General features: G+C 44.7%; 1 protein-coding gene across 1 annotated transcript in view; it reads right to left on the bottom strand.

Moving 5' to 3' along the window:
• myom1b (myomesin 1b) overlaps positions 1-15813 on the bottom strand; it is a 223288-nt gene that overhangs the window by 160418 nt on the left and 47057 nt on the right. Inside the window, exon 6 of the mRNA XM_068030846.1 lies at positions 8261-8353. Coding sequence (XP_067886947.1) covers positions 8261-8353 — 93 coding nt within the window. The remainder of the gene's footprint in view (positions 1-8260; positions 8354-15813) is intronic.

Below are 15813 nucleotides of genomic sequence, written 5' to 3'. Positions count from 1 at the left end.
CCCACTAATCTCTCTTTCACTCACATAGGTCTAAGAAAAGAGCAGCCAGCTGCAGTGACCAGGGGACAGCCATCCACCTGTGAGGAGGAGAAGGAGGGGACCTTAGAGGGTGCACTGTCACATCATCCCCCGCACCCTCCACCAGCACAGATACTCTCACATCAGTGAGTATGTGTGTGTGAGTAGATTCAGGATCACAACCTGCTGAGCACAGCACAGACATGCCCAAACAGCTGACTGAGGCTGCGACAGCCGAAGCCATTCACACTGGGAGAACTGTGGGAGGCTAGGGCAGTACTGAGCCCCAGACTGGTGACATGCCTCTGGAGTCATCAACAAGGTAGCAGATGCTGGACCTGCAGCGTGAGGTGTGTGAACATCTGGCGGACCCTCCACAGGCTATATGCACTCAAACACCGACGATACAGGAGTTTGTCCAGGCCATGGGTGCCGCCATGTCTCTGGCATGTGTGCGTTTGGCTTCCTCTATGAAGAGAATGGTGACCCTCTTGGAAAGCCACACCCAGCAGACCACCCAGTGGATGCCACATCTGAGATGGCACTCAAGCGGTATGCCCCCATTGTGCTGACAAGTTTGACCCTGCTCCCGATTATCACTGCTGCTGCCTACGCTGTTCCACCCTCTCTGCCAAGCCACACTACCACTCACAATGGCTGCCATCTAGAGCCAGCACTGACCTTCCACTAATCTAGTGCCTCCTTATACCTTGCAAGGCTCTGAAGCCCTACTGTTCCCATGCATGCGTTGCAAAATTAGAAATCCCTGGTAAAATAGGACTTAATTGCCCATTAAATAGGCTTAATTACCTTCCTCCTGCCAGCCCGGCCGCCCTTCGGAATATCCGGTTGCAACGCAAAAACATCGGGCTTCCCTCCCGACGCCTTTCGTCGCAGTATTATGACTCGTCCCAGACCATTGCCAGAGGGCTGGTAAAATCCAACCCATTTGATTTTGTTTAATTTCTAAAAAGGAGTCTGCATGTCAAGCTCTCCTAGTGGTTCAGTTGGCAGTTCAACCCTTGCTCTTTGCTGAGTTAGCTAAATGGCAGGGACACGATAATCGAACTTAGATTCTATGAATTGAACTCATTCCATGTTCAGCTTCCACTCAGTGTGCTATCTGACGATCTCATTACTTGTCAACTGCAATGAGATCCACCATTATATTCCTGTGGGTGCTAGCTGCTGGATACTTTATGTGAATTTCTACTTTCTGCACCAATGTTTCTTATCTGAGTGCATCCAGATAGAGACTGTAGTCTCTATGACCCTGATGGTTCGACAAAATCTGCACTTGCTCATTTCAGAATTTGTGTGGGCTTATTGTAGATATTGGCTTTGCATTACCATGGAACTCATGAGTTAGCAGAAAGCCAATGCTGTAGGTGGAGCTAAGGTCTGCAGCCAACAAAAGGCAAGGGGAGAAAATCAGGGACAAAATTGGAAAGGCAATAAAGTCAGGAAATGCAACTGCAGCAGTACATCTTTTCTTGTGTCAGCATTGGACCAGTGGAAGCATTCTTATCTCCCCACTTCTGAGACTTCAGCGCATAATCTAGGCTAACATTTCAGCGCAGTACTGAGGGAGTGATGCAATGTCAGAGGTGCCATCTTTCAGATGAAATGTTAAACCAAGGCTCCATACACCCTCTCATGTCAGTGTAAAGAATCTTATAGAACTAGTTGAAGAGCAGCAAGGGAGTTGTCCTGGTGTCTGAACCAATATTTATCCTTCAACCAACACTGCTAAAGCAGATTATATGCTTATTTATCTCATTGCTGTTACAGGCATCTTTCTGTGTGCAAAGGTACTTTGGATTATATAAGTGCAAGTTAATTGTGCAGGAATACAATAAAATAGCATGGATCAGTATCAATGTGATTAGAAACTGATGTTTGCCTAAATCAGAAGGAAGCAGGGATGACCAGACAGATAAGCTTTGTAGTTTTGATGCGAACACTTAGCTATTTATAAACTGATAATAACAGATTCCTGCATCATATGCAAGGTGTTAGCAGTTCTAATTAAGTTGGGCCTTGAAAGCTCCAGCATGAATGAATGAACTTTAATATTGGAAAATGCTATCTAGTAAATCATTTATTTTCTAGCACATAAAAAATACTCAGGATCTGTCCCTCTGTTAAATTTACACAATGATTGCTATTTTCCATGAATTTCCAGCCAGCAGACAGTGACCATTGATTAGAGAATCCTCACTATGTTTAAATTGAGTCATGTAGTGATACTTATATATGTGCTGATATATCTTATTGATATTGTTTTCACTGAGGCATCCATTTCAGAAATTTACTGCTGCAATTAATGGGCTGCATTTGCTAACACAAGACATAATTTGGCTATTCAATGTGATATATAAATACTCTTCCATGCAGTTGTTGTTCATAAGATGGAGTGGGGAGGAATTTCAATCATTTCCCTTCACTGCCCTTACAGTTTTGTGCCTGTGAGCACTCAGGGTTCAAGAGCCACATTAATTTTCAATTAAAGAAGCATAAAATGTCATTTAGTAATTATGAATATATCAAGGTTCCAAGTTCTAACCCATTGTACCATAGGAATTGAATGGGCCAGAACTTCCATCTTCCTTGAAGTCATGGTACTGAAAATATTAACATATTCCAGTGTGATACTGTCATATTCAGCTACTTTATAGCAGTAATATACAACTAAGGGCTACCCCTCATGGAATTGAATGGGTTTCTTTCTGGCACCACATTTGGCAGTACAGAAAGGTTTCTATTTTTTCTATGGAGTCACATAAATATTCATAATTGACTCATTTGTGAAAGGAGTATTATTCGGCGACATGACTAATCTGCAAATTTAACATTTTTTACATTAATACTGGGGGAATTTCTAAATAGTGGTAACAAGCTGGAAGGGAGGCAGCAATCAACATATGTGAGAGAGCAGGGGACGGGACACAGTTGGTAGCAGGCCCAATTTAAAGGGTGAGTGGCAGCCATTGCTGTGGTTGCCGTTTCTCCCCATGATGCAAGGAGGAGCTGAGCACAGGGCAGTGGGCAGGGAGGGCCCCCGTACCAGGGTAGCCCTCTGTTTTCCTGACACATCACTGGAGGGGCTGCTGGAGGAGGTGATTGGGCAGAGAAACATCCTGTTCCCGCCAATGGCAACAGAAAGCTGACCAAGAAGGCATGGCCGGAGGTGGCTCATGAGGCAGCAGCAGAGGAGTGGTGAGGAGGAAGTAGGTCCAATGCAGGAAATGTTATCTCTGTTTTTTCTCTCCACTGATGCTGCCTGATCTGTTGAGTATTTCCAGTACTTTCTGTTTTTATTTCAGATTTCCAGCATTTGCAGTGTTTTTCTTTTTTGTTGTCGCAAACTATTTTCATATAAATGCATTAAGTGTTTGATATTAATGCTCATGTAGAGTAATTTAAAGGCAATAATTATAATTATCTAGTTCACATTGTAATTGAAAATACACAGTAACTTTTAACCAGATTTTATTCTAAAATTTCTTTTTTTTAAAATTGAGTCTTTAAAGCATTCACATAACACTGCCATCTGAATATTCAGCTTGTGTGAGATTGTGTTCTGGTTGTGCATCTAACTGTTGTATTTTTTTTTATTCATTCATGTGATGTGGGCGTCGCTGGCTATGCAAGCATTTATTGCCCGTCCCGAATTGCCCTTGAGAAGGTGAGCTGCCTTCTTGAACTGTTGCAGTCCATGTGAGGTAGGTGCACCCACAGTGCTGTTAGGAAGGGAGTTCCAGGATTTTGACCCAGCGACAGTGAAGGAACGGCGATATAGTTCCAAGTCAGGATGGTGTGTGACTTGGACGGAAACTTGCAGGTGGTGGTGTTCCCATGCATCTGCTGCTCTTGTCCGTCAAGGTGGTAGAAGCCGCGGGTTTAGAAGGTGCTGTCTAAGGAGCCTTGGTACGTCGGTGGTGGAGGGAGTGAATGTTTGTGCATCGTGTGCCAATCAAGTGGGCTGCTTTGTCCTGGATGGTGTCGAGCTTCTTGAGTGTTGTTGGAACTGCACCCATCCAGGCAAGTGGAGAGTATTTCATCACACTCCTGACTTGTGCCTTGTAGATGGTGGACCGGCTTTGGGGAGTCAGGAGGTGAGTTGCTCGCTGCAGGATTCCTAGCCTCTGACCTGCTCTAGGATGTTGATAGTGGGGGATTCAGTGATGGTAATGCCATTGAATGTTAACGGGAGATGGTTAGATTCTCTCTTGTTGGCTATGGTCATTGCCTGGCACTTGTGTGGCGCGAATGTTACTTGCCACTTATCAGCCCAAACCTGGTTATTGTCCAGGTCTTGCTGCATTTCTACACGGACTGCTTCAGTACTTGAGGAGTCGCGAATGGTGCTGAACATTGTGCAATCATCAGCGAACATCCCCACTTCTGACTTTATGATTGAAGAAAGGTCATTGATGAAGCAGCTGAAGATGGTTGGGCTCAGGACACTACCCTGAGGAACTCCTGCAGTGATGTCCTGGAGCTCAGATGATTGACCTCCAACAAGCACAGCCATCTTCCTTTGTGCTAGATATGACTCCAACCAGCAGAGAGTTTTCCCCCTGATTCCCATTGACTCCAGTTTTACTAGGGCTCCTTGATGCCATACTCAGTCAAATGCTGCCTTGATGTCAAGGGCAGTCACTCTAACCTCACCTCTTGAGTTCAGCTCTTTTGTCCATGTTTGAACCAGGCTGTAATGAGGTCAGGAGCTGAATGGCCTTGTCGGAACCCAAACTGAGCATCAATGAGCAGGTTATTGCTAAGCAAGTGCTGCTTGATGGCACTGTTGATGACACCTTCCATCACTTTACTGATCATTGAGAGTAGACTGATGGGACGGTAATTGGCCGGGTTGGACTTGTCCTGCTTTTTGCGTACAATACATAACTGGGCAATTTTCCACATTGCTGGGTAAATGCCAGTGTTGTAGCCATACTGGAACAGCTTGGCTAGGAGCGCGGTAAGTTCTGGAGCACAGGTCTTCAGTACTATTGCCGGAATATTGTCAGGACCCATAGCTTTTGCAGTATCCAGTACCTTCAGTCATTTTTTGATATCACGCGGAGAGAATCGAATTGGCTGAAGTCTGGCATCTGTAATGCTGGGGAATTCAGGAGGGGACCGAGATGGATGATCAACTCGGCACTTCTGGCTGAAGATTGTTGCAAATGCTTCAGCCTTATCTTTCGCACTGATGTGCTGGGCTCCCCCATCATTGAGGATGGGGATATTTGTGGAGCCACCTCCTCCAGTTAGTTGTTTAATTGTCCACCATCATTCACGGCTGGATGTGGCAGGACTGCAGAGCTTAGATCTGATCCGTTGGTTATGGGTTTGCTTAGCTCTGTCTATTGCATGCTGCTTATACAGTTTGGCATGCAAGTAGTCCTGGGTTGTAGCTTCACCAGATTGACACCTAATTTTGAGGTATGCCTGGTGCTGCTCCTGGCATGCCCTCCTGCACTCTTCATTGAACCAGGGTTGGTCGCCTGGCTTGATGGTAATGGTAGAGTGGGGGATATGCCGGGCCAAGAGGTTACAGATTGTCGTTGAGTACAATTCTGCTGCTGCTGATGGCCCACAGCACCTCATGGATGCCCAGTTTTGCATTGCTAGCTCTGTTCGAAATCTATCCCATTTAGCACAGTGATAGTGCCACACAACACGATGGACGGTATCCTCAATGTGAAGGCGGGACTTCGTCTCCACAAGGACTGTGCGGTGGTCACTCCTACCAATACAGTCATGGACAGAAGCATCTGCGGCAGGCAGATTGGTGAGGACAAGTATGTTTTTCCCTCGTGTTGGTCCCCCCCACCCCCCACACCTGCCCCAGACCCAGTCTAGCATCTGTGTCCTTCAGTACTCGGCCAGCTCGGTCAGTAGTGGTGCTACCATGCCACTTTTGGTGATGGACATTGAAGTCCCCCACTCAGAGTACATTTTGTGCCCTTGCCACCCTCAGTGCTTCCTCCAAGTGGTGTTCAACATGGAGGAGTCCTGACTCATCAGCTGAGGGAGGGCAGTAGGTGGTAATCAGTAGGAGGTTACCTTGCCCACGTTTGACTTGATGCCATGAGAGTTCATGGGGTCTAGAGTCGATGCTGAGGACTCACAGGGCAACTCCCTCCCTACTGTAGACCACTGTCCCGCTACCTCTGGTGGGTATGTCCTGCCGGTGGGACATGACATACCCAGGGATAGTGATTGCAGTGTCTGGGACATTGTCTGTAAGGTCTGATTCCGTGAGTATGACTCTGCCAGGCTGTTGCTTGACTAGTCTGTGGGACAGTTCTCCCAACTTTGGCACAAGCCCCCAGATGTTAGTAAGGAGGACTTTGCAGGGTCGACAGGGCTGGGATTGCCGTTGTCGTTTCCGGTGCCTAGTTTGATGCCGGGTGGTCTGTCCTGTTTTCATTCCTTTCTATTGACTTCGTAGTGGTTAGGTACAACTGAGTGGCTTGCTCGGCCATTTCAGAGGGCATGTAAGAGTTAACCACATTGCTGTGGGTCTGGAGTCACATGTAGCCCAGACCAGGTAAGGACAGCAGATTTCCTTCCCTAAAGGACATTAGTGAACCAGATGGGTTTTTACAACAATCGACAATGGTTTCATGGCCATCATTAGACTAGCTTTTAATTCCAGATTTATTAATTATATTCAAAGTCCACCTTCTGCTGTGGTGGGATTCAAACCCATGTCTCCAGAGCAATACCCTGGGTCTCTGGATAATACCACTACACCACCACCAACGCCTTCAAATTAGCGATACTTTCACTTTTCTCTTTACTTATTTGGCTGTAGTGTTGCTCCCCAGATTTCTTCTTTACAGTTGATTTTCTAAGTGCTTGCACTCAGTCAGGTACCTTGTTTTGCAGGAGCATGTCCCACAATTTCCCAATGCGCATTTGGGGTGTGTGAATTCCCTCGTCACATGTAACAATTAGGAAAACGTCCTTTGTTCAGCCTGGAGAGCAGGTGAACAAGTTACCTGTAAATGCAAAACTTGCATTTGGCACATCACGCACCAAGTACAACAGTGCAATTGTCAGTTTTACCTTAACATGAAATCCAAACACAGCATTTGCGTTATTCGCAATTTCGCTAACATTTTATCGAGTTTAAAATGGTCAAAAATTGTTGTCAAAATAACGGTGAGGCTAATGGTGCTCACCACTATTTATGGTTGATGGTACAGCAACTTCAGGCAAGGAGCAGATGCACAGTTAAATGTGAATATCCAAAAGTTGCTGACCCAGTTGTGTCACTCCGCCATTAGCGAAAATGTCATTTTCACAAAGCTGCCTGTCTCACCACCAACATGCATTGAATGCCATGAAGTTGCTGTATATTCATGGTAGATACAAACTAAACCCATCACTGATATTTAGGACTATTATGTAATAGTATAAGTACTCTATTATTGGCATGATAAATGTTAATTTAATTGCTGCCATTCAACCTCTCTGGCACTGAAAATTAATTATTACAAGTATGGAGTCTCATTCCTTCAAGTTTTGTATTTTTCGGGGAGATTTTAAAAATGTCAAATTTCAAACTTTTTCTTACTTTTCCTATCTCTGTTTCTCTCTTTTTTATCAAATCTTTCTTTCCCTCAATTTATTTTTCTGTACTTGGTTTGACATTGAATTCACCTACTTTAATTCACCCTCCTTCTCAGTCCTTCCTCTGTTCAGTTCACAATTGTTAAATCTCATTGGTTAAGGAGACTTCATTGGTTGCCCTGTGCACTCAGGTTCCAGATGCCCTACATCCCTCACTGAGCCATTGGCAGCTCATACTTTCAGCAACTTTGTGGGAAAAAATGTTTTGAGCTGAAAGGTACAGGGACAAGTCTAACTAATGGCAGACAACTTTGAATATGCTGCTACAGCAAATTCTAGCCCATTATTCTTTGGTATGTGCAATTGAGAAAGATAGAAAAAGAGAGAATAATTGATGATCTCATTACATCTACCCCAGTGAATAATGCACATTACAAATTGCACAATATCAATAAATTGTTAACAAAAGTACAAGTGTTAGGACTCCGTAATCAACACATCTGATTGCTAATGGACTCCTGTTGAATATAATCTTCCACCTCCATTAGTGTCTGAGTTACACTGCAGCCATTACTGAATCACTGAGAATTATCAACATTATTTCCTCTTCTAACACAAACTAATTGGTCTTAGAAAGAAAAGAGTTTCTTACTTGTTAATTTCCAAGGAATGAACGCCATATTTACTGTCGATGACATATTTCCCAGGATCAGTGTGAACGTTGATGGTCACATTGTTTTTGTACCTGATTGTAGAATTAAAAAGGAAGTTAAATAATAAAAGATGTAAGTTGCACTGCTGCTTTTTACTGAACATAACATATGCAAGTCAACTGTACTGAATCCAAAAATAAAAGGCACATCAACACCAATTCCTCAAAATAATTCAAATAAAGATGTTCTCTCGCATTGCTCAGTGACATGGCTTTATTAATAAATGTCTTCTATTACCTTTCTGCTAAATCCTATGTGGAATATGCTGAGGCAATATCACTTCAGACCTTAATGGACATAGGCCCACAACTGGCGGTTTCAATCAAGCAGGATAACTGGGGTGGAACGCGGAAATAGAAAATAATCACACTTGTTCCAGAAAGGGCACTATACGCTTCACCATTAGCAGTGCCTTCAGCCCTCAGCCTGAATTCCCTCCCTAAACCTCTCCTCGTTCTCTGCTCCTTTAAAACGTTTCTTAAACCTATCTCTTTGACCAAACATTAGGTCTCCTGTCTCAATATCATCTTATATTGCTCAGTGTCAAATTTTGTTTGATAACGTCCCTGTGAATGCCTTGGATGATTTACTCCTTTGAATGTGCTATATAAAATGCAATTTGTTCTTGCTGGAGTTAAAGCAATGCATAACACTTAGCTATATGGAATAAAATCAGAATGCAGGCTGGACAACTACCGAGAGAAACATAAACTCAATAAAGATAGTTCTGTGACCCTTCGCTACCAACAACCATGCTTACAGGGACTGTAAATCAGAGATCTAATTTACGCTCCCTGCAAGCATAGCTTCCTACTGGGAATGAGGGATCATAGAATCACTTCTAATTTTTATATCTAGAATTTCTAAATTTTTTGAATTCTTAACAGTTTGCCAGTAAAATTTAAATGAGGGCTGAACCTGAAAATGGTTTCAATCTCCCAACTACGACCTTGGGTGGGCACTGTGGCTGATATCTTACCTCTTCCAGGTCTGATTTGAAATCTCCCTTTGGTTTTTTATTAGAGTCATATTATCCTAGCATTTTTAAAGAATTTAGACAGAAAGTTAAATACTAAGTAGCACTGGTCTTTTGGTCTGTTCATTCTAACTGTCAAACTCCAGCCTTGTTTTGTGGCAGGACATCATGGTGTCAACAGCTATAGTTGACAGTCGAAGCCCATTTCCAGCAAACATATGCTGGAAAGAGAAAACCAGCCAGACTATTTAGCTGAATACAACTGTGATGCAGGGAGTTTAAAGGCTGTACGGCAGAGGATACCAAACCAACAGTTGGCAACAATGTTCACAAAGGGATTTCATTTTTACTGTCTTCATTCAGGTACATAACTTGGAACAAAAGCCATTGCACATTATTACTCTGATAATTTCAATATAATTCAGGCATCACATTTTCACCAATGCTTTCCATTAGTCCATTCAAATTAACCAGTGTGGAAATCATATAACATTCTTAATTTGATTACTGTCTTTTTAAAAATTCTATTTACCTCAATATTCTGCAAAACTGCATTGTAAGCATCTTTGTGATACTGTATAGTACTGATAGGAGCTGGTGACTGCTGGACCGACCATCGCCTAATCCGAGCTACTATCTACATAAACCCAGTCCAAAAACGGCAGCGGCAGCAGAAGCACTGCCACAGGAAAATCAATGTCGATGGTATCACGGACTCTGCGAAGAAAGACTTACTCAGGCAGTGTCTTACAAACAACTTGGAGACACTCAACGAACAGGAAGCACAAAATGTCCAGAATGCCTGGTCTGCCCTCAAAGCTTGAGAAGATACTCTTGGTTTCTCGACCAGGAAACAAGAACACAAGAATACAAGAAATAGGAGCAGAAGTAGACCATATGGCCCATCGAGCCTCCTCCGCCATTCAATACAATCATGGCTGATCTTGGGCTTCAATTCCACTTTCCTGCCCGCTCGCTCCCCATATCCCTTGATTCCATGTGAGACCAAATATCTATGTATCCCAGCCTTAAATGTATTCAATGATGGAGCATCCACAACTCTCTGGGATAGAGAATTCCAAAGTTTCACAACCCTTTGAGTGAAGTAATTTCTCCTCATCTCAGTCCTGAATGATTGGCCCCTTATCCTGAGACTGTGTCCCCGTGTTCTAGATTCCCTGACCAGCGGGAATAATCTCTCAGCTTCTACCCTATCAAGCCCTTTCAGAATCTTGTATGTCGCAATTCGATCACCTCTCATCCTTCTAAACTCCAGAGAATATAGGCCCAATTTACTCAGCCTCTCCTCATAGGAGAGCCCCCTCATCCCAGGGACCAAATTAGTAAATCTTCGCTGCACTGCCTCCAGTACGAGTATATCCTTTCTTAAATGTGGAGACCAAAACTTCACACAGTATTCCAGGTGTGGTCTCACCAAAGCCCTGTACAAATTTAGTAAGACTTCTTTATTCCTGTACTCCAATCCCCTTGCAATATAGGCTAACATGCCATTTGCCTTCCGAATAGCCTGCTGCACCTGCATGTTAACTTTACGCGCTCCTTGTACAAGTACCTCCAAGTCTCTCTGAACTGCAACACTAACGAGTTTCACACCTTTTAAAAAATATTCTGCTTTTCTATTTTTACGACCAAAGTGAACAACTTCATGCTTTCCTACATTATACTCCATTTGCCATCTTGTTGCCCAGTCACTTAACCTGTTTATATCTTTTTGTAGCCTCACTACATCCCGCAGCTTACCTTTCCACCGAGCTTTGTATCATCAGCAAACTTAGATACATTATTCTCTGTCTCTCCATCTAAGTCATTAATATAGAGTGTAAATAGCTGAGGTCCAGCACTGATCCTTGCGGCACCCCACTATTCACTGTCTGCCAACCTGAAAATGCCCCATTAATGCCCACTCTCTGCTTCCTGTCTGTTAACCAATCCTATTAATGCATCAAGTCTGGTTTGATGAGAATAATCAGGAGATCCAGGAGCAACTAAATTGCAAGCCAAGGCATTCCTGAACTGGAACCATTACCAAAGTTTTAGGGGAACAAAGCAGGAATACAGACAATTGAAGGCTGGGGGATAACAAAAAACCTGTGACCTAAAGAACAGCTGGTGGGCTGAAAGAGCGCAGGAAGCATAGCAATTCACCGACAGCCACAACATTCTTCAATGCAGTCAAGACCATTCACGGCCCAAGTATCCAAGGTCCTACCCCACTGAGAGCAAAGAATGGAGCAGCGCTGATCAAGGGTAGAGAGGCAGTCAGTGCTCATTGGAAGAAGCACTTCGAAGATCTCCACAATTGCGACTCAGTCCTTGATGCGAGTGCCCTCGACCATATCCCACAACATGCTACCTGCCACAACCTCAGTACAACCCCAGACCAACATGACATTGAAAAGGCCATCTGACAGCTAAAAAACAATAAGGCTACAGCAGGTGTAGACAAAATTCCCACCGAAATTCTAAAATAATGCGGAGAGACACGATTGACACAAATAAATGGTCTCATCTCCCTCATCTGGAAGGAGAACATGTCAGAGGATCTCTGAGATGCCATAATTGTGACCATCTTCAAAAAAGGCGACAAGACCGACTGAAGTAACTATAGAGGGGTATCCCTGCTGTGCGCCACAGGCAAGAGTCCTTCTCAACCGCCTCCTCCCCATGGCTGAAAAGCTCCTACCAGAATCACAATGTGGATTCTGTCCATCAAGAGGCACAGTGGACATGATCTTCACAGCAAGACAACTCCAAGAAAAATATACGGAGCAACAGCAACCTTTATACATGGCCTTCTTTGACCTCACAAAGGCCTTTGACTCTATCAACCAGGAAGGATCATGGAACATCCTCCTCAAATTTGGTTGCCCGGAGAAATTCATCATCATTCTCCACCTGCTGCATGACGACACGCAAACTGTAATCCTTGCCAACGGATCTGCCACTGACCCAATTTGAGTGCAAACTGGGGTCAAGCAAGGCTGTGTCATCACACCAACTCTCTTTTCCATTTTCCTCGCTGTAACACTCCACCTCATCTCCATGAAGCTCCTTGCAAGAGTGGATCTATTCTACAGAACAAGCAGGAAACTATTTAACCTACGTTACCTCCAGTCCAGAACCAAGGTCATCCCAACCTCTATCACGAGCTGCAGTACACAGATGACACTTATGTATGCACACACTCAGAGGTCGACCTTCAAACCCTCATTGGTGCATTCACTGAGGTGTATGAAAGAATGGGACTTAAGCTAAACATCTGGAAGACAAAGGTCCTGTACCAGCCTGTTCCCGCAGCGAAACACTGACCCCTGACTATCAAGATCCTCAGCGAACCACTGGACAATGTGAATCACTTCTCATACCTTGGGAGCCTCCTCTCAGCAAGGGCAGACATTGACGATGAAACTCAACATTGCCTCCAGTGTGCCAGCGCAGTCTTCAGTCGTCTGAGGAAAAGAGTGTTTGATGACAAAGACCTCAAACCTGACACCAAGCTCATGGTCTACAGGGCCACAGTGTTACCTGCCCTCCTGTATGTGACGGAAACATGGACACTGTACAGCATTCACCTCAAAGCCCTGGAGAAATATCACCAGCAATGCCTCTGCAAGATCCTGCAAATTCAGTGGCAGGACAGGCGCTCCAATATCAGTGTCCTCTCTCTGGCCAACAACCCCAGTATCAAGACACTGGTCATGGCTAATGGGTTACATTGGGCAGGCCGCATCATCCACATGGCTGGCACAAGATTCCCAAAGCAAGCTTTCTGCTCCGAGCTCTGTCACAGCATGAGGCTACCAGGAGGGCAGAGGAAATGCTACAAGGATGTCCTTAAAGCCTTGCTATAAAATGTGACATCTCCACTGATTCGTGGGAATCTCTTGCCCGAGGCCACCCAAAATAGAGAAGCATCCACGAAGGTGCCAACCAATTTGAACAACGTCAACATGCCCAGACAGCGATCAAGTGCAAACGGCGGAAGGAGTGTTTAGAATTCCGAACATCCCATTCACTTGCCTCATTAAACAACACCTGCCCCAGCTGTGGCAGAGTGTGAGGATCCAGAATTGGACTATTCAATCACCTGAGGACCCACAAAAAGACAGGCATAACTAGGACCCATGTGGGTACCCATAGCAACACCTTTTATTTGAAGGAAGTGAGTGGAGTTAAAAGAGAAGCTGTTCAATGTAAGAACAAATTCAGCCAGGCGGAGGAGGGTGGTGGTGGATGAGGACTGGTTGGGCCTCTGTTCAAGGAAGAAATGGAGAGCCCTCAAACCGTCCTGGTGGGGAATGGAGTGAAAGAAAGTCATCCTTGCTCCTGAGGGACAGACAAAAAAGAAAAGTACAATTCACTGTGAAATATAAATCGATCTCTGTAAAAGTCTTGAATCTAATATGCATCCATCATATTTTAGACATCTTTTAGGTATAGAAAGGAGAAAGAGAGACAATTATTTTCTGCTTTTTTTTCTGACCCGGACAAGCTGGCCTCTCCCCGGAACAGCAGTTGGGGGTTTGAAGCCAAATGGCAATCTACAGAAACATCTCTACACAATTAGCTTCTAATTCACAAAATTAAAAGCAAAATACTGCAGATGCTGAAAATCTGAAATAAAAACGCAAAATGCTGGAAATATTCAGCAGTCAGGCAGCATCTGTGGAGAGAGAAGCAAAGTTAAAGTTTCAGGTCTGTGACCTTTCATCAGCACTGGCAAAGGTTAGAAAAGAATATGTTTAAAGCAAGTGAAGTGGGGTGTGGTGGTGGTTAGGTGGGGAAGAGAACAATAGGCAAGGTGTATGATAGGTCAGAGGGCAAGAGAGATTAAATAATAAAGCTCCATTCCCCACCAGGATGGTTTGAGGGCTCTCCACTTCTTCCTTGAACAGAGGCCCAACCAGTCCTCATCCACCACCACCCTCCTCCGCCTGGCTGAATTTGTTCTTGCATTGAACAACTTCTCCTTTAACTCCACTCACTTCCTTCAAATAAAAGTTGTTGCTATGGGTACCCGCATGGGTCCTAGTTATGCCTGTCTTTTTGTGGGATATGTCGAACATTCCTTGTTCCAGTCCTACTCAGTCCCCCTCCCTCGCCTCTAGATGACTGTATCGGCGCCACTTCCTGCTCTTGCCCTGAACTGGAAAACTTCATCAACTTTGCTTCCAATTTCCACCCTTCTCTCACCCTTACATGGTCCATCTTCGACACTTCCCTTCCCTGACTTCTCTGTCGCCATCTTTGGGGATAGGCTGTCTACTAATATTCATTATAAGCCCATTAATGCCCATGGCTACCTTGACTACACTTCCTCACACCCTGTTTCCTGTAAGGACTCCATCCCATTCTCCCAGTTTCTCCATCTCTGACGTATCTGTTCTGATGATGCAACCTTCCAAAACAGCACTTCTGACATGGCTTCCTTTTTCCTCAACCGAGGATTCAGCCCCACTGTGCTTGACAGGGCCCTCAAACATGTTCGGCCTATTTCCCGCACTTCTGCCCTCACCCCTTCCCCTCCCTGCCAGAACTGCGACAGTGTTCCCCTTGTCCTCACTTTCCACCCCACCAGCCTCCAAATCCAAAAGGATCATCCTTCACCATTTCCGCCACAACCAGTGTGATGCCACTACCAAACACATCTTCCCTTCCCCGACACTGTCAGCATTCCGAAGGGATTGTTCCCTCCACAACGCCCTGGTCCACTCCTCCATTATGCCTGACACCTTGTCCCCTTCCCATTGCACCTTCCCATGCAATCGGAGGAGGTCTAATACCTGCTCTTTAACCTCCTCTTTCCTAAACATCCAAGGTCCCAAATACTCCTTCCAGGTGAAGCAGCAATTGACTTGTACTTCCTTCAATTTAGTATACTATATTCGCTGCTCACATTGCGGTCGCCTCTACATTGGGGAAACCAAATGCAGATTGGGTGACAACTTTGAGCAACACCTCTGCTCAGCCCGAAAGCATGACCCCAAGCTTCCGGTGCTTGGCATTTCAACACCACCCCGCCTTGCTCTCATGCCCACATTTCTGTCCTTGGCCTGTTGCAGTGTTCCAGTGAACATCAATGCAAGCTCGAGGAGCAGCACCTGATCTTTTGATTAGGCACTCTACAGCCTTGCGGACTCAATCTTGAGTTGAAGAATTTCAGAGCATGACTGGCCTTTTAAATTATTTTTTTATGATTTTATTTTATTTTATTTTTTAAATATTTTTTTTTATTCATTCACAGGATGTGGGCGTCGATGGCCAGGCCAGCATTTATTGCCCATCCCTAATTGCCCTTGAGAAGGTGGTGGTGAGCTGCCTTCTTGAACCGCTGCAGTCCATTTGGGGTAGGTACACCCACAGTGCTGTTAGGAAGGGAGTTCCAGGATTTTGACCCAGCGACAGTGAAGGAACGGCGATATAGTTCCAAGTCAGGGTGGTGTGTGACTTGGAGGAGAACTTGCAGGTGGTGGTGTTCCCATGTATTTGCTGCCC

The sequence above is a fragment of the Heterodontus francisci genome, chromosome 5 (genome assembly GCF_036365525.1).
Source record: "Heterodontus francisci isolate sHetFra1 chromosome 5, sHetFra1.hap1, whole genome shotgun sequence".
NCBI classification, from domain to species: Eukaryota; Metazoa; Chordata; class Chondrichthyes; order Heterodontiformes; family Heterodontidae; genus Heterodontus; species Heterodontus francisci.
Note: the sequence above shows the minus strand (reverse complement) of the source record. Positions and strands in the feature narration are given on the sequence as shown.